The sequence below is a fragment of the Mercenaria mercenaria genome, chromosome 9 (genome assembly GCF_021730395.1).
Source record: "Mercenaria mercenaria strain notata chromosome 9, MADL_Memer_1, whole genome shotgun sequence".
Classification (NCBI taxonomy): Eukaryota; Metazoa; Mollusca; class Bivalvia; order Venerida; family Veneridae; genus Mercenaria; species Mercenaria mercenaria.
Window position 1 is genome coordinate 63,048,002 of NC_069369.1, and position 26,039 is coordinate 63,074,040.

The 26,039-nt window shown below is 36.8% G+C and overlaps 1 protein-coding gene across 1 annotated transcript in view; it reads right to left on the minus strand.

Moving 5' to 3' along the window:
- Nucleotides 1-9,196: 9,196 nt before the first annotated feature.
- LOC123547273 (U5 small nuclear ribonucleoprotein 200 kDa helicase-like) overlaps nucleotides 9,197-26,039 on the minus strand; it is a 47,648-nt gene continuing 30,805 nt past the window's right edge. The window contains exons 22-40 of the mRNA XM_053551545.1: nucleotides 25,788-25,939; nucleotides 24,744-24,968; nucleotides 24,003-24,146; nucleotides 23,183-23,283; nucleotides 22,669-22,842; nucleotides 21,480-21,640; nucleotides 20,026-20,124; nucleotides 19,488-19,616; nucleotides 17,526-17,717; nucleotides 16,748-17,002; nucleotides 16,089-16,365; nucleotides 15,264-15,340; nucleotides 14,699-14,923; nucleotides 14,236-14,323; nucleotides 13,223-13,488; nucleotides 12,629-12,805; nucleotides 11,800-11,960; nucleotides 11,137-11,218; nucleotides 9,197-10,273 (exon numbers count right to left, since the gene is read on the minus strand). Coding sequence (XP_053407520.1) covers nucleotides 10,031-10,273; nucleotides 11,137-11,218; nucleotides 11,800-11,960; nucleotides 12,629-12,805; nucleotides 13,223-13,488; nucleotides 14,236-14,323; nucleotides 14,699-14,923; nucleotides 15,264-15,340; nucleotides 16,089-16,365; nucleotides 16,748-17,002; nucleotides 17,526-17,717; nucleotides 19,488-19,616; nucleotides 20,026-20,124; nucleotides 21,480-21,640; nucleotides 22,669-22,842; nucleotides 23,183-23,283; nucleotides 24,003-24,146; nucleotides 24,744-24,968; nucleotides 25,788-25,939 — 3,228 coding nt within the window. The 3' untranslated portion in view covers nucleotides 9,197-10,030. The remainder of the gene's footprint in view (nucleotides 10,274-11,136; nucleotides 11,219-11,799; nucleotides 11,961-12,628; nucleotides 12,806-13,222; nucleotides 13,489-14,235; nucleotides 14,324-14,698; nucleotides 14,924-15,263; nucleotides 15,341-16,088; nucleotides 16,366-16,747; nucleotides 17,003-17,525; nucleotides 17,718-19,487; nucleotides 19,617-20,025; nucleotides 20,125-21,479; nucleotides 21,641-22,668; nucleotides 22,843-23,182; nucleotides 23,284-24,002; nucleotides 24,147-24,743; nucleotides 24,969-25,787; nucleotides 25,940-26,039) is intronic.

Sequence of the window (26,039 nt, forward strand, 5' to 3'; positions counted from 1 at the left end):
TATAACAACTTTTGTTTTAGCAGTGTTTACTTGTAGTTTCCATAACTCACAATACGAGTGCATAGCATCTAAAGCAATCTGAAAATCTTGCTCAGATTCTGCGAACACCACAGTGTCACAACTTTACATTCGAATTATTTTGAGTACGAACAAACAGAGTACGGATGAGTACGAAGCTAGTGACTAGATTTCGAGGTTTATTATATGAATTCTGCGAACAATCAGGTAAAAACAAACCGACTGATACTAACAAAAATCATTAATATAACACCTAAAAACGGGCAATAGCACAAGTTACACGCGATACTTATTTATTCACAGTTATTTACAATAACTGAACAGACGCTTTGTAAAGGGAGTAAACTCTAAGAGAAGCTAGAGCGTACATTGATGGGGGCAATACCTTTGGGGTTGGAAACTGATACAGCTAAACATACTATGGATTACATTGTATCTATAATGCTACAAGAAGAGGTTATTATGGAAGAAACAAGATGCAGATGCCAAATATCAATCTGCGCAGAAATACATACATACGTCCCTGGCAAAGCATTTCAAAAATAAAATTCATATATTAACAGCACGTGAATTGCCTTGTTTGCACACGATTTTTCAACCGTTTATACATGGGCGGAACCAGTGAAAAAATTAGTTTTTATGCAAGAATGACGAATATAGTTAAGTTTAATTTATGTGTACTTTTAACATTTGCGGGGCTCTGAAGTGCGCGAATTTACGACTTCGTTGAAAATAAGTACATAAAACTTGGATGGATGCTGATATTCATTGCCCTAACTTAAAACAAAACATAAGAAGAGGGCCTAATATGTTAACATATAAAAGTATCATAAATAACAGTGTCAAAGACCATTTGCAGACCTACACTAATATCCGCATATAAAATAACTTAACACTTTGGATAGATGCTGATATTCATATCATTAACGTAAACCAAAACATAAGAAGAGGGACTAATATGCTACTCTGAGGTACCCACACTTACTACAGAGTCCACGACAATGCGACGCGACATCGCGACAATGCGACACGACATACGACAATACTATCGCAGTGTCGTGTCACATTGTCGCCTTTCTAAAGCGCGATATTTCGCATTGTTGCGTCGCATTGTCGTGTGTCGTGTCGCATTGTCGCGATGTCGTGTCGCATTTTCGCGATGTCGTGTCGCATTGTCGTGCGTCTCGGTCTGACTTTTTTTGCTGCTCGCGACGCGCGACAATGCGACACGACACGCGACTGCGTAGCGATATTTCGCATTTTTTCGAAATATCCATCCATTTCATTTTATTATAAAAAGCGTTAGGAATAAGATATCAAACTGAAATTTCTTTTAATAAGTAGTTGGAAATATTGTCTAAATGAAAATGAAAAACGATTTTCGTCCCCGACGGACACGCCGTCGGGAACATTTGCTGAACTTTACCATTTTGGGCTTAAAATATTAGCCGTAAAATAAGGAAAAAGGGCTTATAAAATATTCATTTTGGGTAAATTACTGCAAATAAAAACTTGTTTTGATAGAAAAAAACAAACAACAACAACAACAACCCCCCCCCCCCCCCCCCCCCCCCCCCCCCCAAAAAAAAAAAAAAACCATCTGTTCGTGTGTAATAGTATGTACGTAATTTAGGATAAAAGCTGTATTTCCGTACGGAAAAAGTCTGTGTTTTTCATCAACTTCAAATAATTGTAGAATGTTCCAAACACAATATATTTTTATGAAATAACTTTTATAAATTAAATATAAACATTGTCTAAACAGATATTTTTACCGCCAACGGTTTCGTCTGGGGGCCGTCTCAAAATGTACCATTCAGGGGCGTACCTAGATGATTTTGAACTGTACGCCAGATAGACGAGCAGCATAACTATGAGCCAAACAGCGATGCTGCGAGTATGGGTAGGTGAGAGAGAGAGAGTCTCGATTGGATTTTGTAAGGATATTTTATTTGTGGTGTTATCGTTTTTGAAATCATCGTAATGTTTAAATATCATGCATGACTTCTACATCCGCATTTTGACAGGTTTTTCATAAATGCATCTACCCTTACATTGCGAATGTGTCAGGTTTTATGAAATAATCATTGACATATCTTTCCCACACGAAAGTAAACATTTTCTAGAAAACGTAAACAACATCTATTTTTTGCAAACGAAAATTCAAACTGCGTAAATTGCTTTGGTATTTCGGTATCCTGATCTGGATGTAGATTGACAGATTGAATTGCACATTGATATGGACGATAAATTTTATATTAAGCGCAAGCTTTTTTTACTTGAGACCTTGGATGACTCAAGCATTTTTGTTCTCCCTTTGCATGCTTGAATACCAATGTTTTACTTGGGGCCTCTATGGCCGAGTGGTTAAGGTCGCTAACTTTGAATCACTTGCACCTCACCGATGTGGGTTCGAGCCTCACTCGAGGCGTTGATTTCTTCATATGGTTTCGGAAACCATCCAGCTGGTTTACGGAAGGTCTTGGTTCTACCCGGGTGCCCGCCCGTGATAAAACAATGGAAGGAGCACATGGGGGAAAAATCTAAATGGAATACTGTCAATAGGACCAGCTTTTATCAATAAAATTGTTTCTTTGTAAATAATATATAATTTAGAATGAAGAAAAATATCGCAGGTGTTACCATTGCCCGTTCCTGGGCGGAGCCAACAGTGTTCTTTTTGTCATCGCTGTCTGTATGTGTGCGTGTGTGCATGTGTGCGTCTGTGTTTCTTTTTAAGGCGGGCCTATTTGGCGATGTGTGGCTCTGGCTGTATTTGCCGTGCCTTATGCTTGCAAGGAATCTACCCTTACCTTTTCCAAGATAATTACAGGAACAAATAAATCTATTTTGAAAACGAATTTGATAAATCTCATGCAGATGATGTTGTTAAACAGCCGCCTAACTCCCTTTAGGCTTTACATTTTATTGCATTTTTTCACACTTTTAAGCTTTTTCATTTCCCCGGTGTCGAATTTAATTGTACGCACATACTAGCGTATGCCCAGGTACGCCCCTAAAATTTTTCGTGAAAATATGCATACTTCTTCATATATTAAATAGAGGGGTGGGCCTTGTCAGAGGAGTCATATCGGGTTCGAACCATGTCAGCTAGGGGTCAAGGTCATAGGTCAAAGTCCGGTGATATTCTAAAATATGAACTTTTCAAGCAGTCAAGGCAGTCCTGCAAACTCAAGCACTTTCTTGGTGCAATTCTCACGGCTCCCCGGGTCGGGCCAGCTTAGTCTTGGCCAGCACCCTACCGCATAAAACAAGTTTGGTCATTTTCTGCTCTGATGGCATCATATGGAGTTGTAATAGCTTAAATGTAAAACTAAGACATCTACAAACATATTCATATATGGTATAGGTGGGTACCTGGAGTTTAAAGACTCAAACAAGGGTCAAAATCTAACATAGTGTCATTATCAACTGAAATTCAGTTTAAATTACAATAACGTACCTCTATGTTTTACCTCCCCTGACACCTATGGCTCACCCGGTTGTTCGAATATGGTCTTAATCTGTAGTCAGGACCCGTACCTAGTCGACCATGTATACAAGTGGTACAGGTTTAGGTCAAAAGGGATCCAACTAGGTTAAAAACCTTCCAGACATGGTAAAAAAGCCCTTTCGAACCCTACCTTGTAGCCCTATATGACCTGCCCTGACCTCTAGGGCTACCCCAGGTACTTTAACATGGTCTCAATCAATAGCCAAGACACCCGCCTACATGAAAACGTATGATATAGGTATATTACTTTTTGTATAGGGGATCGAACCCGGTCAAAAACCTCTTAGATATGGTCAAAATAGGAACTTAGAAGACCAAATGGTGACCTTACGCCCCAACCCCTAAGGCAATGCAAGGTACTCGAACATGGTCTCATTGGATAGCCAAGACTCATACCTACACGACCATGTATGATACGGGTATATATTTTGGTCATAGAGGCTCGAACTTTATCGAAAACCTCTCAGACAAAGTCAAAATAGTCATTTTATCTAAGTTCGAACACTACACGGTGACCTTGTACGACCTGTCCTGACCCCTCAGGCTATCCTAGGTACCCAAACTGGGTCTCAATCTATAGCCAGGCCCCATACCTACACAACTGTGTATAATACTGGTATATATCATAGTCATAGGGGTTCAGACCGGGTCTAGAGCCTTTCAGACATGGTCAAAATTGTTATACATATATTTCCTAAGTTTGATCACTACGTGGTGACCTTATATGACCTGCCTTGACCCTTACTGGTGTGTCAGGTATTCGAACTTGGTCTCAATTAATAGCCAGGACTCACACTTATATGACCATGTATAATATAGATATATTTCTTTTGCATAGGGGCTCGAACCCGGTCGAAAACCTCTTAGACATGGTAAAAATACAAAGTTAGAAGACCAAAAGATGTCCTTACACAACCCGTCTCGACCCCTACGGCTATCCGAGGTACTCGAACATGGCATCAATCGATAGCCAGGACCCTACCTACACATCCAAGTATAATACGGATATATGTTTTGGTGATAAAGGCTCGAACTTTATCGTAAACCTTTCCGACGTGGTCAAAATAAGCATATTTTCAAAGTTCGAACACTACCTAGTGACCTACGACTTCTCGGGCTATACTAGGTACCTGAACAGGGTCTCAAGTTTTAGCCAGGACCTACACCTACACAACCATGTATGATATATAGCCATATAGTAGGGTTAGAAACGGCCTTTTTGACCATGTCTGGAAGGTTTTCACCTAGTTGGAGCCCTTTTGACCTAAACTTGTTCCACTTTTATACATGGTCGACTAGGTACGGGTCCTGGCTACAGATTAAGACCATTTTCGAACAACCGGGTGAGCTATAGGTGTCAGGGAAGGTAATACATAAAGGTACGTTTTTGTAATTTAAACTGAATATCAGTTGATAATGACACTATGTTAGATTTTGACCCTTGTTTGAGTCTTTACACCCCAGATACCTACCTACACTATATATGAATATGTTTGTAGATGTCTCAGCTTTACATTTAAGCTATTACAAATCCGTATGATGCCATCAGAGCTCAGGACAGGCATCGAAAAATGACCAAACTTGTTTTATGCGGTAGGATGCTGGCCAAGACTAAGCTGGCCCGACCCGGGGAGCCATGAGAACTGCACCAATGGTGTCGTTGGACTCAGTGAAGATAGAGAGTGCTTGAGTTTGCAGGACTGCCTTGACTGTTCTGAAAATTTTATATTTTGAGAATATCACCGGACTTTGATCTACGATCTTGACCCCTAGCCGACCGGGTTCGAATCCGAGTTGGCCTGTTTTCTTTAGCTACTGGCTTGTCCTTTGCAACAAGGTATCGTTCATTAAAATCGGACATCAGGTTATGAAGATATGACTCCTCTGACAAGGCCCATCCCTCTATTTAATATATGAAGAAGTATGCATATTTTCACGAAAAATGGTACATTTTGAGACGGTCCCCCGACGAAACCGTTGACGGTAACAAACATACAAATTTAGATCTGTTTAGACAATGTTTAGATTTAATTTATAAAAGTTATTTCATGAAAATATCTTGTGTTCGGAACATTCTACAATTATTTGAAATTAATGAAAAACAGACATTTTCCGTATTTTTCTAAATTACGTACAGACGGACAAACAGATGTTGTTGGGTTTTTTTTGTCACAAACATTCAGATTTTGTCGTTTTCTATCAAAACAAGTTTTTATTTGCAGTTATTTACCCGAAATAAATATTTTATAAGCACTTTTTCCTTATTTTGCGGCTAATATTTTAAGCCCAAAATGGCAAAGTTCAGCAAATGTTCCCGACGGCGTGTCCAAGATTTTATTGAGGGTAACATTCTGACCAAGTGTTAGAGTGTTAACAAGCTTTTCCTTTAATTTGACCTGGTGACCTAGTTTTTGACCCCAATATCGAACTCGTCCAAGATTTTTATGAGGGTAACATTCTGACCAAGTCTCATTATGATTAGGCCAAAATTGTGACCTCTAGAGTGTTAACAGTCAAATTGTTGACGACGGACACAGGGCGATCATAAAAGCTCACCTTGAGCACTTCGTGCTCAGGTGAGCTAAAGATCAAGGCGAATGCCTGTCTGCATAGACATTAGACATTCGTATAGGCATTCAAAAAATCAAGGCGAATGCCTATCTGCATAGACATTAGACATTCGTATATATTGGTTTGGACCCTTTTGAGCGTATGACTTTATAATTTTCGTTCATTGCAATTCATTAATTTTAAATTTTAAATGCTTTGCATGCATAGCTGAATAATTAATGCAGTTGTTTTTTCTTGTTGACAAGATGTTTATACAAAACCCAGGATACAAAACCTTAAAGTGCAATCAGTTAACTATATTTGGAAAACTGTTTTTGTTTGTTGTTGACGAAGATAATTTAGGAATACCATATTTAGTAAAAAGATGGCAGATAATTCACAATTTTATTACGTGGGAAGGTATTTTGTCTCAAGGTTACCATGTGTTTAAAGTTGCTTAAAGGGGGATATCAAACAACTGAAAACATTTTTTTTTCTTATTAAGACTTTAGTGTAATATATAAAGAATGTCGAAAACGTGAAAATCGGATTACAAACGAACAAGATGTAGCCATTTGAATACTATCCGTGTAATGGAACGGCGGTCATACTTTGATAATGTGGCAGTTGTACGGTGGTATGTTTAGGACATGCATTTATTTTGTTAAGAAGCACTCCCGCACAATAATTTAAACGACAGCATGTTTATATTATTGTTTGATTGTTATGGTTCTCTTGCATCGTTGAACTCGAAAAGGTTGCCAATGATAGAAGTCAAGTGCATACTGTAATGTTATACACATTTTTTTTCTGTATTGAAACGTTTTAATGAAGAAAAATCATAATTATCAAACATGTTATTGTTTGAGTTATCGTGTGGGATTTATAATAATTACAAATAGGTACAATACGGAATTTAAAAGGTACAATCGATTTTTTTTTCTGCCTGTTCATATTTAATTGTGAAAAACAAACCGATTTTTTACAGAATTTATATAGATATATGATAAAGATATATATAAAATTATAACATCTGTAACCTATTGCAAAACAATTAAGCGAAGTATTTACTAGACAATATAACTATCAGTTTCGGTGAAACGGTAGGCATGTAAAGGATTATAAGCAATTGATTAACCTTTACTTGTATATTATACATTATGCTGTGCATAACTATGACCGCCAATTTGAAAGTATTGCAAAAAGTACATGTATCATTTGTTTATTTATATGCCAAAACTGGTGCGTATAATGTGCTTCATTGTTAGTGCTTTTAGATTGAAATATAGCGATGTCCATTCAATAAACACCTCGTTATTGTTCTTGTATATTAGTAGATATAGTACAGCGAAATTTATAGGGTAGGGACTGGACCTAGGCACGAGCCGAACCCCTGTGGTCCATCCATACAATAGTCAGTCAGGACTGTCACACTGCATTTCAACTCCGGCTGGACAAAGACAGTTTACTCCATCATGTGTCCATCCACGGTCCACTGAATTTGACATTCAATGCATCATATTTTGATACCATTTAATACAAATTTTCAATTATAAAGTCAAATTGCCGCTCGATGTCCGCTTCATTCCTACTCCAGCACAATTTTTATCAAAATATTTCAATGAGCATTTAAGAATGAAAACAATCAAGGTCTTCTGGTTGATGGATGGGGGAAGAGGTGTTCTAGTGGTTAAGGTGTCTCTGGGATCATGACCACACCTTCACGACACCATTACTGGTTTCTCCAGGAAGCGGAATGAGAGTGGTTCAAATAAGCTTAAACTTTTCATCACAATCAAGCAAAAACAGATTAGTACAAGAGCTGTCAGTGGACAGCGCGCTCGACTATTCTCAGTGCTTGATAGTATAATATAAGCAACGAGTAAAACTTTAAGGACACGTCACAGCTGAGATAGTTTAGCATTATTGCAATACACAATCGGTATTAAAATTGTTTCCAATACATGTGCTCATTAGATAAATCCTCAATATCTATGTGAAAATAAGGGATGTTTGTATGATTGCAACACTGTGAGTTGCTCTAATTAGGGACAAAAGACTGAAACAATAGGAATTCGTACGTGACTTGGATAGACAAAACGACAGTGAGGTAACAATATATTCTTATATTGTTTTTATTCACGAGTCGTAAGCTACAATATAGAATACCCATTTTTAAGAAAATCAAACTGGAAGTTAGAAATAACAGAAAAAAATTAATAAGGTCATGAGTCATCATATTCCTGTCAAAATTTGTCATTAGTTTTCACGAGCTGTCAAAGTTATTTTTATCTCTCTATTCTGCAAATGCATTGTTTTTGTACGTATCTTGGTTGGATATTGTAGTGTGTAACTTACTTCACATTCCACATTAATATTTGTGCTTGTAAATTGCTTTGTTGAGCTCACCGAAGTCATGTTTGAATTTTTATTGTTTTAGTTTATTGTCTGTTATAAAGGTACCAAACCTCAATATTAAGAAATAAGAATTGTTCCTTTCTGTTAGACAAAGGAAACTATTTGGTTGAATCATAACATAACTGTTTTTGGAAAGAACTAAATATTCTTTGGTTGTTTATTATTCACCGGAAATTCAAAACGTGACATCACCTTAACATTACAATAAGCATATTCTAAGTCGAAAAGGGGCCATAATTCAGTCAAAGTGCTTGATAGAGTTGCCTCCTCCTTTTTACAGACTGGGGTCATGATGGTTAACAAGTATGCAAAATATGAAAGCAATATCTCAATGGACTTAATCTCAATATTTGGGGTGGTACGCAAACTTTAATATGTGTGTGACGCTCATGCTAATGCTCACGCCGACGCCAGGGTGAGTAGGATAGCTCCCCTATTCTTCGAAAAGTCGAGCTAATAAACTAAATTATCACAGTTCAACGTTCTGATGCTTGGATATTTAACCACTCCGGCTTACTCACTCGTGGTTCAGTTTCAGTTATTATAAAATAAGTTGTGGCAGAAACAAAGTAATTTGGACGGTCTTAAGAAATATAGAGTACTCTCATATGCTGCCATATTGGAGCAGAAACTTAATTTGATTTGGGTTTTACGGCGCACCAACACAGTATAGACTGTCCAATAAGAAAAAACAGCTCTTTCTTAATAATTTTTATTCCACATTTACAAAGGTAAAAATGACGGAAGAATGTTGAAAAACCAAAATCTAGTGAATTACCGTATACTGAGTTTATAGTTGGGCAACTGTGAAATATCTATCTTTGCTCTGCAACATTTTACTGGTTTTGATCTCAAACAGCCATTAACATAGATCTCTCAAAATATTCTCAGTAAAAATGAATATAATACAATGTTTCCTTAAGAAATACATACAAATATGCAATTGTACAACAACAGTTTCGACATGATATACAAAAACACATTGAAATAAATAATGCAGTATTTTCCGTCTTTTTTCTTCAAAAGTCTACAAATATAGCCTTTTAAGACAATGTGCATGTTTATATGCAATATTTTACTGTATTTGTGAAAAAATAAATTTCAGATATTTCATATATTTCAAGTATTGAAGCATGATGTCATAGACTTAATGTGTTAATACAGCAACACCAGAAGCAAGTTTCAGGAATTTTTTCTCAGTCGCTAGTCAGAGCTGTACAGTTTGTTATACTAGCGAAGTCTTAAATCAATCTTAAGGCGGTATATACAATGTAATTTTTTATTTCATAAATGTACAAGTATTACCCCATATAATCACTATGATGCAATGTGTTGTGATTTCACATACATATATTCATAAATTTTAACAAAATTTTTATGTATTGTTGACTTCATGATTTAAATATACATGTATTTTTTATGGTAAGACATTCTCAATGCAATTTTTTTACAAATCCACTGATTTCACAGTTCACTGACGCCAGCCTTTGCCTTTAATACAGGGGAGATGATTGAAAACATGTCAAGAACTTAATCACTGTCACTTTCACTGCTGCTCTCCCCTTCCCGGACGTCAATGCTGAACTTGTATTCCTGGTCGCAGCCCATGTATGCGTCACTCATGAAGAACAGGGTGTAGTTGTATTTACCCGGGGCAGGAGCAACATAGTCCAGTTTGACCTTGGCTTTCTGTTGCAAGGTCAGACGTTTGATGGATAACAGGGAATTATTCTTTGTGTCGCCGATAACTACCCACCAGCCTTCCTCACGTTTCTGTAAAAAGAAAGGTATCATAGCTGTACTACAAAATCAACTTTAAAGATGGTTAAAGCAGGTTTCAAAATTATTACGTAAAATAAGAGCTAGCTTATTGAAAACTTTAATTCATATAAAAAACAAAATGTATAACATTTTCTATCTATGCAAAAATATAAATGTTAAATCACCTGTTTTAAAATGCTAGGCTTAAATATAAAGAAAAGGTCTGGTTGCTTCGATTGTGTACACGAGGAGACTAACTGAATGGCTTGCATGTCAAACTAATAAAACACCAATTCCTTAAAATGTTAAATCTTTTTGTGTGAGAAGTTGACTTCTTTCTTAATTTTTGTTGTGTGCGTCGGAGGGTGGAGGCAACTTTCCAGCTTTTCATGGTAGAGGAATACACCAAGTGCCCCTCTGGGCATTAGGTACCTGAGAAGAACCATCGGTTTTCTGTAAGACTGCTGGATGGCTTTCTCAAATGAGCCGCGCCATGAGAAAACCAACATAGTGGGTTTGCGACCAGCATGGATCCAGACCAGCCTGCGCATCCGCGCAGTCTGGTCCTGCGCATCCGCGCAGTCTGGTCAGAATCCATGCTGTTCGCTTTTAAAGCCTATTGGAATTGGAGAAACTGTTAGCGAACAGCATGGATCCTGACCAGACTGCGCGGATGCGCAGGCTGGTCTGGATCCATGCTGGTCGCACACCCACTATGTTGGTTTTCTCATGGCACGGCTCAAATGAAGAATTCTGTACCCCAAGCAGGGCTTAAACCAACATCAGCGAGGGGCAAGTGACTTGAAGTCAGCGACCTTAACCACTCTGCCACAGAGGCCCCTTGTTAGAAATGTTTCTAAGTGAGAGTGACCTACCTGTGGAAATAGGGGAGCTATAACAGGCCCAGCAACTTCATCCTCTCTCTCTAACTGTACATGAACATTCACTGTGGAACCACTGAAACATAAAAACATATATAATCGTTCTCTTATACTTTTTTCTAAAATCATTTGTTAACCAAAAAAGCTCAACTTACAATTTCATACAAATTTATTTATTTTGACAAAAACAATACAATTCCAAACAAAATCAATAGGGGTCATCTGCTGCTCATGATCAACCTCCCCATCAACTTTTATGACCCTAGGCCCAAGCGATCTTGAGTTATCATCCGGAAACCGCTTTACTGTTCTGGGTCACTGTGACCTTGGCCTTTGACCTATTGACCTCAAAAACAATAGGGGTCATCTGCTTGTCATGATCAACCTGCCTATCAACTTTCATGATCCTAGGCCCAAGCATTCTTGAGTTATCATCCAGAAACTGTTTAACTGTTCTGGGTCACTGTGACCTTGACCTCTGACCTACTGATCTCAAAATCAATAGGGGTCATCTGCTGGTCATGATCAACCTCCCTATCAAAGTTTATGACCCTAGGCCCAAGCAATCTTGAGTTATCATCCGGAAACTGTTTTACTGTTCTGGGTCACTGTGACCTTGAGCTCAAGACATGTTTTAGAAAGCAAATTATTATATACCTTGTGATACTGTCTTTTTCTGCAACCTCGTACGTCATCTCAATGTTGGGGTATCTATTACAGAACTTGGCGACATCAGCCATCTGTGACTCTGTAAGCTGCAGAAGGTTGTTTCTCTCTTCATCCTCCATCTCCATGATGTCAAATATTGTTTCAATTGTCTATAATAAACATACAGCAATGCTAAATCAAACAAGAAGTTTTTGCCATCCATGCTGAATATAATCTTAATCACGATTAATCCATGATTAAGCCATTTTGTACTGATTAATCATCTTGTTTGTTTTGGGTTTAACGCCGTTTTTCAACAGTATTTCAGTCATGTAACGGCGGGCAGTTAACCTAACCAGTGTTCCTGGATTCTGTACCAGTACAAACCTGTTCTCCGCAAGTAACTGCCAACTTCCCCACATGAATTATCAGAGGTGGAGGACAAATGATGTCAGACACAATGTCTTTTATCAAATCGTCACAGAGAACATACGCCCCCCTGGGATCAAATTCGCGACCCCGCGATCCTTAAACCAACACTCTCCCTACTGAGCTAAGCAGGTGGGCATTGATTAATCATCTTGGAAATTTTGACTTGTTCCCAGCATTACTAACTACAGTTTTATAACAAATGATTAACTTAATCTTTATAAACCTTCCTTTTGATGAAAATGAAGAAGGACTGTTTGTGAAATGCTAAAACTTAAACCAAATCATTAAAAATGTGTGGACAACCACTAAATCTAGTTTAAAAAAATCTTTACAAACATGGACGGTAAAAGCATTAAATGAGCTTGGCATTTAAACAGTCAATGACGACAGTTTGATGAAAACTTACAGCTTCCTGGCATTTCTTGATGATTTCAGCTGAGAAGTGAGGAAGTTGTTTCAAGTAAGAATCTTTGCCCCACATTGCTTGTGTAACCATCTGTGCCAGCTCCATGGCTGCCAAGGCTGGACTCAACCAACCGTTACTGCTCAGCACATCCACACAGGCTTGGATCAGTCGTACAGCCTAGAGAGGAGAAAATGAATGGATTCTCTTGTAATGTCTGGTCTACATGTTACACAGGGAAATACACCTTGCTTAAAATCAATGGCTCAAACACCTGGGCTTACTTGGATCAATCCATTGGTCCCCAGTGAAATCCTTATATTTTCTATGGATCGCTCAAAACCCCAAATAACTGGAGCACTTTGCTCTTCCCCTTGCAAAACTGTGCATCAATATTTTATTCTAATAATATTTTGAGGTTAATTTTTAAGATTACTTTATACTAGTTTGGTAGAATACTGATCTACTAAGACATTTTAAAAGGGTAATGAATATATTAATGTTATTCAATGACATTTATCATTAAAAGTCACACGCAGAAAATATTTCATTTTTATATTAAACTCTCATTACAACTGAAAATGTTTTTTTTCTTACCTTGCTAAGAATTTCTTCAGTATCGGATTGAAGTTCTGCCGACAACTGCATTCTGGATAAATGTGCTTGTAGCAGCAAGTTTGTCTTTACATGAGGATCATTATATTTTGGGTTAGCCAATTTGTTGGGCAGTCGGCTGGCTAACTGACGCAGTACCGAGTCCTCGTGATGTCTGATAGGTATCTCCTCATACTCTGCGGCGTTAGAGACAATTTCTATCAAACCTTTTACCTTCGTCTTGGCATTTAATGACATGCTGAACAATTCTGGAAGAAAGCAACACAATATTGATATAATTTAATTTATGACTTTTGTTTTGTTTTGTCTTTGTTGAGTTGAAAGCCACACTGACAGAATGTAGGTAATACGGCAACTTTTACAGCTTTTGATGGTAGAGGAAGACCCCAGGTGCTCCTCTGTGCATTGTTTATTGTTTTAGGCAGGCACCATAAGCTAGCTGGATAGCTTCCTCTCACAAAGAATTCTACACCAAAAACTAGTTTTGGAACTATCGATAAGATGCAAGTGACTCACAGTCATCGACCTTAACTACTTGGTCATGGAGGCAATAATATAATTTCAAGTACGAAATTCAATATGGAGTTTTATATAAATATAACTTGTATGGACTGAAGATTTGTCTTTTTTCACATTGCATTTTAGTTATGTGTTTCACCTGCTATGTTCAATATTGTTAGAGAGCCAAAGACAGACAAACAAATAATTGAATCCAAATCATGTTGTCAGGCTCTAAGGTTATAAACCTAAGATTGGAGGCTAGTCTCGGACTGCAATCATTCCATTGACTAATTTCAAGATTTAGCTCAAGATCAACCAATGAGAAGCTGGCATTTTGACACTGGTCTCCACCAAAATTATTTTCATAGCTTCAGACCAAAGATTCCTACCTCTTAGCCAGTCAGGTGGAGATTTATTTTTAGTATAGTTGAAAACAAAGGCACAAAATTTACCTATAGTGGCACAAAACTTATCTATAGTGGTATAACACTTACCTATAGTGGTATAGTTAATGTAGTAGTAGGCTGCAATCATTCCCAGATTGAGGGGTGATACATCCATCTCATCCTCTACACCAATACACTGTAAATATATACACAATATATACTGTTTTGCAGGGCATATATGATTTTGCTATATTTGCCAATTGTCCGTTTTCCTGAAAATAAATACTGGTACTTCCTAAAGTGCTAATATTGCAATAAATAATCATGAAAGTTTCACAGACAGATCGTTTTGCCAATAAAATTAACATTTTAAAAAGTATCTTAAAAATTCAAAAAGAACCTACATGTATTACCACCCACTGAGACTTTTAGAACAATTATTATTCATATCTGGATCTATCAAAATAAAGCTACAAGTCATGAAAAACCATATTACGGATTTGGAGGATCAAACAGTAGACTATATTTCTATTCAAACACAAAAAGTCCAAAAGATAATAGTTAGACATGCCTTTGACTGTTCTAGATCTGAGATTGTATTCTCCACCAGTTCTGACAAGTGGTCTGAGAGATGTCTGTGAGACATGCCCTGTAAATTGTAGTAGTTTGGGTTCTGTGTCATACGACGATACAAGAAGGTCCACGTCAGGTAGTCCACTGCGTCCTGCTTGTTTTCAATGGTCTTTGTAACAATCTCCGCACTAAAGTGATCATGCAGACAATGATCCAAGTGACTCTACAATTAAAACACAACAAGCAAATAATGAAATAATGGTTCTTAAACTTCTAAATCAATCATTTTTTCATTGCTTTACCAATAGGGGAAAGACTCTTGCGTGCCCTTAAGTGCAATAATGTAATATTTGGGCAGTCACTTTGGTAGAACAAATTCCCTTAGCCAGCCGTATGGCTTCCTCACAGTCAGTCTGACGCTTACTTGGCTAAAAACAATCACAGTGAGATACAAGTAGCATAAACAATGTAGGTGCTGACTGTACTATCACTTATTTTCAGTATGCCCAACATCATAAACAAAACCCACTACATTATTTATCTGTAACAAAAGTATTTCATACCTCAATTGGTAATGGTTCATACAAAAACTTCTTGAAAAATTCTTTCTTTGAACTCTGACATAAAATCACAGCTTTCCCTGAAATTACAGTTACGGTAACATTACAATATTGTAGTCTACCTTCAAATACCATAAATATTCATAATGGATTTGTTTTTGCTAATATTTGCAAATAATGCCATTCAAAGTATTTGTGAATATTAATTTGCATCATGTACTCAAACCCAGTCAAATTCTGTCAATTGTTATCACTATCAATGGGGCTGCCAACTAAGAATTGCTGAATGCTTGAAGCCTATGTAAATGAAAATTACAAGATCTACAGTTTATCACTTTTCGATTTAAATACTGTGAAATCATTTTTATTCGCGTAGGACAAATTTTCGCGTATTTCGCGCTAGAACCGATGCGCAAATTTAAGACCGCACTATTATTATTTTTTAATTTATAAATTAAAATGTGCGATTTAAAGCCCGCGCGAAACAGTCCTTTTTCACTATTGCGCGAAATTTCATGCCAGCGAATTTAAATGATTTCACAGTATTCAAAATACATACTCAAGGTTAAAATATATTTGGATCTTACACATTTTTCTAAACAATATTAAGGTAACTCTACAAATGACTGACAACCTCCCCACATGAGCATGACATGGAAGACAAACACGGTTTCAGTTGCTAGGTTTTCTGTTAAATCCTCACAAAAATGAATTTATGACCTCTCCACTGATGGTCTTGTGTTTTACATATAGAGCTAACCCAACATGCTTTTGTTAAAATGTATTACTGTATTACAGTACTAAGGAAGCATATTCTTATAAAATTACCTTCATTATCAGTGAGTGGTCTGTTAGCTCGCCCAATCATCTGAAGCACATCAGGTACGGGATAATCTTCATACGAGTGTGTTTTACCATCGTAGTACTGTGTGTCCATGATAATCACTAGGTGTGCAGATACATTCATTCCCCATGAAAGGTTCCGAGAGGCAACAAGCACCTGCACAGCTCCAGTGGAGAACAACTGCTCCACGACCTTGCGTTCTAATTCATTCAAACCCTCATGAAGGTACGCTACACCATTACTGAGTGTTTCTTTCAATGTCTGAAAATGAAATATATTTTCATCAATTATACTTTTGTGAACAAAACTAGAAAATGAAAATACTGAATAAACAGAAAGGGCAACATGACTATGCTTTTAGAGCCTTTACAAACATGTAAGACTTCTTTTAATCTCCCGAACAAGTATTTCATGCTAAAATTCCAGACAGACATTTTCATAAATTAAAATGGTTTTCCTTCCTGGTATTTCTATGGAAACAAGATTCAGAAAAAAATCAGATTATGAGTTACAGAGCTAAGTGTTTACAGCATGAAAAAACATGTAATTGTTGAAAGTTTTTTTTACAAAACTACTTTTGATATTATCTACTCAAACAGCTTTTAAATTGCTATAAAATGAATTTCTCCAAAGTGTAACAAACCTTGTCTGAGATTTTATCAAGGAATGGAGAGATATCTTCTTCAGCAACATGCAGGAATCGACTCCTCGGTGTCTCTGTCTCTGTCTGTATCTCCGCAGCACTAAACGTGAGAATATCAATAGCTGTGAGACGTGTCTGTTTCCGTGACGGGACAAACACTATCACAGGCTTTTTGGGGGCATGTCTCAATATAGCCTGGTATGTGGGTTTGGCCATTGCAATGATACGTGACATGTTGTGACTGATGTTGAAACCCTGAAAGGTAATGTTGAAGAATTAATTTGTATTTCTACAAAATGTAGACATACCAAAATAATAAGATACAGTCAGGTAATTTCCTTACTGTAATTCCATTAATGTGCAAAAATGTCATAAAGGATCTGGCCTCCAGGTTATAATCAAAATATTAAAACTTTCAAAGCAAATGATTTTTTTTTTTAGATATTATTTGATTATGTAAATATTTTATACAAGTGTGATATAAAATAAAACTGAATTGCTACATTACATCAAATTTTTACAGTGACTAACATTTTTGACACATTTCCTACACATTTTACTGACTACAAATGTGTTTTTATGAACACTAACTGAGCCTCACCTTGTTCTACAATTTAATTTTAAATACTAACATGTCAAATGAAAGAATTTGAATTAAAAAAAAAAAAAAAAAATAGGCATAAATGTGGAAACCTGGCCCTTACCATTTATACAACCTTTAAAATACTTGTGTTAAGTAGTTTATTTTTTTAACAAATTAAAAACGTACGACTCATACCTGTATGTGAAGTTCCAGGGGTACAGGTCTGACATTAGGATGAAAGTTGAAGAAGCCTGTAGTTGACACACCAAGCCACTGTGATACATCCTTGGCATTTGACAAGGAGGAGCTTAATGATACAATACGAATGTTTCGTTCCAGCTGGGATGAGATATACCTCATACGTGAACAGATCACCTCCAATACAGGCTGAAAATATAGACAAGACCCTATACAATTGTGTCTGTGTTAACACTGTTTCAACAATCTAATGACAAGATAACCTAAATGGATAAACTGTTTTCAAAACTAAATGAACTAGAAATTTGAACAAGAGCACCGCCTTGTGGGTGCTGACGCTCATCTAATTTTTTTTGTGTAATAGAAATATTGTCCTACCCATGATTTTCTAAGTCTAAAAAGGGCCATCATTCTTGCAAAAAGCAGGATAGAGTTATGTTTCTTGATGTACAGTGTCCACTTATGATGGTGAAAAACTGTTGCAAGTTTTAAATCAATAGCTTTGATAGTTTATGAGAAAAGTTGACTTAAACATAATACTCAACCAAGAAAATGATTTTCTAAGTCCAAAAGGGGCAATAATTATTGCAAAAAGCAGGATGGAGTTATGTTGCTTGCTGTACAGGGACAGCTTATGATGAAGAACAAGTGTTGCAAGTTTCAAAGCAATAGCTTTGATAGTTTAAGAGAAAAAGTTGACCTAAACATAAAACTTAACCAAGAAATCTGATATTTTCTAAGTCCAAAAGGGGCCATAAATCTTGCAAAAAGCAGGACGGAGTTATGTTTCTTGCTGTACAGGTCAACTTCTGATGGTGAACAAGTGTTGCAAGTTTTAAAGCAATAGCTTTGATAGTTTAGGATAAAAGCTGACCTAAACATAAAACTTAACAAAGAAAACTGATTTTCTAAGTCCAAAAGGGGCAATAAATCTTGCAAAAAGCAAGATGGAGTTATGTTTCTTGATGTACAGGGTCTGCTTATGATGGTGAACAAGTATTCCAATTTTCAAAGCAATAGCTTTGATAGTTTAGGAGAAAAGTTGACCTAAACATAAAACTTAACCAAGAAATCTGATATTTTCTAAGTACAAAAGGGGCCATATATCTTGCAAAAAGCAAGATGGAGTTATGTTTCTTGCTATAAAGGGTTAGCTTATGATAGTGAACAAGTATTCCAAGTTTCAAAGCAATAGCTTTGATAGTTTAGGAGAAAAGCTGACCTAAACATAAAACTTAACCAGGCACGCCAACGCCGACAACTGCTCAAGTGATGACAATAACTCATCATTTTTTTTCAAAAAATCAGATGAGCTAAAAACTTACAATCTAGTTATTACTTTCAAATAATTTTAAACACTTGCTGGGTACAAAACTTTGTGGAATTGGTGTCAATCCACCATATTAAATAATACTAAGGAAAGAAAATTTTCATTAATTCTACCTTTAAAATTTGAAAACTGCAAATTCACGTCTGCATGAAATAGTCATTTTTTGTCCAAACCACATAATTTTCAGCTCACAAAAAACAAAAAAGATTTCAAAGTATTTCACTCTAAACCTGACATTTGTATATTATTTTTAAAGTCTTAGACTGGCTTTTCTAGTCACTTTAATGGATCTAGATTTTCCATGGTACAGATTATTTTCATCACTGTATTTTTTTCAAGCCCGACTGCCTGTGCCTTACTGTTTTATTTCTCAATAAGCAAAATGGTTTTTCAACAGACTCAATCAAACCGAGCCTGCAACATTTATGTTGGGTTAGGCGACCTGTGGTTTTCCATTTTTGCTGTCTAATCAGACGCATTGTATAGAGAGAGTGTTATTAATTTATCCATTCAAAATCAAATCGGCATTCACAGTCTTCATACTATAATACTGGGTAGATGAAGTGAGAAGATATTGGAATTTTCCATGAAAGAAAGGAGATTTTTATCAATCTAAATATAAAACATACCCCGACATCTCCACCAATCAGGTGAAGCTCGTCCACAATAAACAGGTTGATATTCTGTACATTCTTTCTCTGTTTCCATCGCCGTGACAACACATCCCATTTCTCTGGCGTACTGATAATTATGTTACCCTGAATTTAGGACAATTACATAAAAAGAACTGAGAATTCATTTCTCAATATCAAATGCTGATACATGATAATTATTATTATTATACTTTACTGTCGTCATTTTGAAATATCCGAATTGTCCTAGTCTGAGGAAGAATACTAATTTACAGCAAATATTAGCGTGGCAAAGGTTTTAACTGTATTTTTTCTTCACATTTATTCTGTCTCCATATACTCTATGCTAGAAAATGTTACCTCAGTGCAAAAGGAATTAACTTCTTTGATATAAAAAGAATAATTACCAACTTTCTTCACTAAGCTGACAATATTATGTTATATTAACACTAGATTCAGAGACACAAATTCCTTACCCCTCTCCCCACCATCCCTACCCAAGTTTAAGAACACAGAATTGAGAAAGTGTACCAACCTTTGCAAGCAGCTTGAGATCAGTACCAGTTTCTCCAGTGAGAACCACAACCTTCTTACCCAGCTGAAGTCCAAACTTACTGTACCAATCTGTGTACATCTGAAACATACACAATCAGTCTATAACATAACGAAAAAACTTTTTGTCACCATTACCAGTATTATTACATTTTCTTCTATTACATTTTCCTCGCTAACAATTCAGGGTTTTCTACAGATTTTATTAAAGGACTGTTTTTATTCATTTTAATTTGATAACAAGAGCTGTCACTAATGGTGACAAATGCCCCCGCAGCACCTTGACCTTTGACCTGGTGACCCCAAAGTCAATAGGGGTGGTGTACTCAATAAGTACTATCAGCATGTGAAGTTTGAAGGTCCTGAATGAAGTGGTTTGCATGTAAAGTGCCTTCATGCAAAAAGTTAACATTGGCCCCTGTGACCTTGACCTTTTACCTGGTGACCCCAAAGTCAGTAGGGGTGGTGTATTCATAAAGTACTATCAGCATGTAAAGCTTGAAGGTCCTGGGTGCAGTGGTTCGCGAGTAAAATGCCTTCATGCAAAAAGTTAACTTTGGCCCCTGTGACCTTGACCTTTGACCTGGTGACCCAAAATTTAGTAGGAGTGGTGTACTCAATAAGTACTATCAGCATGTGAAGTTTGAAGGTCCTGGGTGCAGTGGTTCGCGAGTTAAGTGCCTTCATGCAAAAAGTTAACGTTGGCCCCTGTGACCTTGACCTTTGACCTGGTGACCCCAGTCAGTAGGGGTGGTGTATTCAATAAGTACTATCAGCATGTGAAGTTTGAAGGTCCTGGGTGCAGTGGTTCGCGAGTAAAGTGCCTTCATGCAAAAAGTTAACGTTGGTCCCTGTGACCTTGACCTTTGACCTGGTGACCCCAAAGTCAGTAGGGGTGGTGTACTCAATAAGTACTATCAGCATGTGAAGTTTGAAGATCCTGGGTGCAGTGGTTCGCGAGTAAAGTGCCTTCATGCAAAAAGTTAACGTGACTAATGAACGAACGAACGAACTAGCGGACGGACAGTTGAAAACTAATATGCCTCCCTCTGGAGGCATAAAAAGAATTTATAAATGTTTGGAATCACTTTAAGTTTCAGTCTACTGTTACAGTAAGTACTGACTTATTTTCAGATGTTGAAAAAAACAAACAGACATAAGTCTTGAAGCATGCAGCTTTTAAACTCTTGAATGCTAGATTCACAGTAATGTTTCTCTCAGATTTTAACTAGTGACTTCCTTATTAGACAATGAAAAACTTTCGAAATATCAAATTCTGTCCTTAATTTACTGCATTAGACTGCATTGGGCAAAACATTTTGTATAAAATCTTTCCCTAATAGTATGTTGGTATTGAAAGTTGCAAATATTTTCTAATCAATCACTGAAATCAAGCTTTTAACAACAATCTGTGGGAAAATTTTGAATTCTAAATACCTGTTGTGCAAGAGGTTCAAGTGCAGTAACAAACACGCATCTGCCATCAGCGTTCTGTGAGAACATTCTCAATACAGCAAACTCTGCACAGATAGTTTTACCACTTCCTGTCGGAGCCCCAACAAATACATTGTCATCACTGTTGTATATAGCATTGAAAACTGAAATATATCAAATAATTCATTAAAATTACAAATTCTTTACTGAAAATTTATACCAGGCAAAATGCATTATCTTTTTTTTTCAATCCACATTTATGAAAACATCCATGCCAGATCTGTTTAATAAACTATTTGTTTTTGTTGGGTTTTTAACATTATACCTACATGAGCCGTGCCATGATAAAACCAACATAGTGGGTTTGCGACCAGCATGGATCCAGACCAGCCTGCGCATCTGCGCAGTCTGGTCAGGATCCATGCTGTTCGCTTTTAAAGCCTATTGCAATTAGAGAAACCATTAGTGAATGGCATGGATCCTGACCAGACTGCGCGGATGCGCAGGCTGGTCTGGATCCATGCTGGTCGCAAACCCACTATGTTGGTTTTCCCATTGCGTGGCTCAATTATAATAATTGGTCATTTGGAGACTTTCCAGCTTTTCATGTTGGGGGAAGATCCAAGATGTCCATACCAGCACTATTTCAGGCAAGGAAGGACATATATCTAGAACCACCAACCTTCCGCAGGCCAGCTGGATGGCTTCCTCACCGTTTAGAGTTATGCTGACAACATTCAGGTCATATTTTGTCACACTTCTGTAATGCTGTCATAAATGCACATGTACCAAAGTGCAAGATTAAATTCATTATAATTTGTAAATTAAACATTAATCTTTTATACAATGAATAGCCAGTTAAAAGGTACCAGGTATATAACAAGGTGAATGTTACCCTGCTTTGAGATCAAATGAGCATTCCTTACTTAAGAACAAGAGCTGTCACTTATGATGACAAATGCCCCCGCAGCGCCTTGGCCTTTGACCTGGTGACCCCAAGGTCAATAGGGATCGTGTACTCAATAAGTACTATCAGCATGTGAAGTTTGAAGGTCCTGGGTGCAGTGGTTCGCGAGTAAAGTGCCTTCATGCAAAAAGTTAACGTTGTGACGAACGAACGAACTAACGGACAGACAGTTGAAAACTAATATGCCTCCCTTCGGGGGCATAAAAATATACTGTTACAACTTACCCTGTGTTTGTATTGGGTTGAAGAATGGAAATTTCTCACTGTACAGGGATTCAAAGTTGGGATTTCTCAAAGCTGATACAGGCAGTGGTTGCAGATCTAGCAACTCTGTTGGTGGCGGATACTTCTCTGGCAGGATTAGGTGACGGAATGAAACTGGCAACAGTGTCTCCGCTCCTGTAATGAAAATATAACTGACATTTTTTCAAATCGAAATTCATGTCATCTGCTAACACGCCAGAAGATTTCATTATAATCTGCTAAAATACAACACCTGACCAAAAATGACCTTGATTAAGAATGTTCTTTCACTGACTTGATAATGGTATTCATAACTCAATATCTACAAAAACTATTAACAGTATTCTTGGAACTGATCCTTTCAATTACTTCACAATGGTTTTCAAGCCTAACAGTCTCAGATTTGGAGACATAGTTAACTTTTATTTCAGGAACTGCAAATGACTTATTTTGTATAGTGTGTCATTACTGTTAAAATTAGAACTGTTTAACTCACCTATCCATCTGTCAGAAACCACCCTGATAAAGTACTGTGGTGGCAGGGGTTCAAACACGGGTACAAAGAACTTCACATAGTGCTCATCCTGGGCAAACTTACTGTAAACATTAAAAATATTTTTCATATAAAATCTTATTATCAATGTAGACCATATTTTTTACAGATATTGTAAAGCCCTGTCATGACACCAATAGTTAGTGAAACCTGCCTTTTACATGTTTGGAAGTTATATCAAAGAGAACAGTACCAGTAATGGTTAAACATTCTTAAAAATATAAAATTATGAAAAAATCCAATGATACCTTTTAATATGATGCATACATATATTCATAATTACAGGAAAACAGTGAATATAATATGAAATAAGGCACTGCCTCAAACGGGAATCGATCCGACTTCAACTCACCCCATAAGATTTGAAAAGAACTGTCTAATGACAGCATCAATTCAGTATCATTTTAAAGGTTTCCTTAAGTTTTGGAACAAAAACAACACTGCCCATATTTGTACTGATGTGCAAGATGTTGCAGTTCGGACAAGTTATGTGGACGCTTATTAGGCACAAGGAAAAAGTGTATTCTTCTAAAAAAATCCAAAGTCAGACGCTCTGTGCACGTGCCAGAAGGACACATTTTTTAATTCGATAGTATATATCTCATTCGGTATATCGCATGTTACCATACGATCCCAATCTTCGCCACGAAAATCGGTAGGACCAATTCCCTATTACATATCTGCCTATTGTATGTATATTTTTGTACTTTTGGTTGAGAAGACACCATTTTAAACCCTCTTATCATATCTTTAGTCAACTTACTCCTTAAGAAGAAAGTATTCATGATGCAGTATAACTTCACTGTCCACGTCCTCCACCAGGATCCAGAAAGCTTCTGACGTACCATGGACCTTCTCATCCCACTGAAAGTCTGGGGTGATAGTCAACTCTACTCTCAATGTAGACCTGCAATCATAATGAAAATTCAGCTAAATTCCAATATCTTTACACTGACTAATGTAGTGTACCAGTGATGACAATAAGCAAATTATATATTATCTAAAAGTCTGTAAGTGATTTTGGCATTCTATGGTTTTTATATAAAACCATGTGTGAAATGAGCTCTGTTTAAGTCTGAAGAATGCTGATATTCCTATTATATAAACAAGAATACGCAATTACTTTGAAACTGCCAAGTGTCAATACGAGTCCACTGCCTTAAATAATCTCCAGTCTGACTGCCAGTCAAATATCAATGTTTTAAGTAATTTCTGATGTACTGGTTTTACTCAGCAGGTAGAGCACACAATTATTAGTAGAGATGTCAGGATTTCAACCACCTGGCAAAGCAACAGTTTACAGGGATGGTTTTACTGAAGGCAATGAGTTTGGAAAATTTGTCCTGCACCTATAATCCAATAAAACCTCTATCTAAATTGTTTCAACAGTACACTACTTTTCCCTGTTTTCAAAATATCTCAAGAAAATTCAAATTATATAGAAGATGCTACATTTGTAGTTTAAAGTTATTTTTAGACATTGTCAATTCTTTTCTAAATTTACCTTGTAATAGGTAGAATATGGACTGAGAGCTCCAGTTTAGGGAACTGATGGATATATTTATGAACGCTTTTGCCGAACTTTGGCATCTTGATAAGTTCTCCTATCTCGTTATGGTTGAGATCATACAGTCTCTCGAACGGCAGATTCTTCTTCTCAATTCTCTTCACTACCTCCTCATGTTCGTGTACTTTCTTAAACTGTCGTAGTGGGGTCATTGACTGCCACCTGTCAGATATACAAGTAACTCTTATGACAACATTTATATTAAGAAAATTATTTGTGATGTTAACTTTTGTAATACTATGAAATCATTTAATTTTGTGAGCATGGAATTTTTTCTTTCTTTCTTGGGTTTAACATCACGCCAACATAATTACTGGTCATGGTGGAAGACCCAAAGTGCCCCTCTGTGCATTATTTCATCACAGCGGGCACCTGGGTAGAGCCACTGACCTTCTGTAAGCCAGCTGGTTGGCTTCCTCGCATGAAGAATTCAACGCCCCCAGTGAGGCTCGAACATACATGGTGAGGGGCAAGTGATTCAGAGTCAGCAACCTTAACCACTCGGCCACAGAGGCTCCCTGAAATTGTGTGGTTTGAGCAAAAACTGCTATCATTTCAAGGGTATATGAATTTACAGATTCCAATTTTGAATACAAAGTACCAAGGTAAATAGGATATGTGCTTGTTCACAGAGATTTAATTTTGCAGACTGACTCAACCACGAAATAGACAAAATTTGATTCTCCACAAAAAGTAATGATTTCACAGTAAATGACTATGTTAACAAAAATACACTGCATTTGTTTTAACATAGATCTGTCTAAAATATTTTAAACAAAAATAATTAAAGTCTATGAGAATCTGTTACATATTTTTACAGAGAGTGAGGGTACCTGGATGTAAAATTCACCTGATAAAACAAGTTAAAATCTGTCAGGTTTAAACTCATATTAGAATCAAACCAAGACATAAAACTAATAGAAACGTATCACTGAAACGACTTTTTTTGTGATCTTCAATTATCTGTAGGGAGATACTTACATTCTTTTATCGACCATTTTACACAGTGCCAGAGCCTTGTCTGTAAGCTGTGCCCAGCCTCTATGTAACACTATCTCAAACACGGCTCTCATCAGTCGACTAGCTGACTGTGTCACATATACCATATCTGCCATCAACGCAAAACCTTCCAACTATGAAAAAAGTAAGTTTAAAGAGAATTATAGACAAAAATTTACTTATATTTTCAAGCACTTAATGTAAACAAGAGGGCCATGATGGCCCTATATCGCT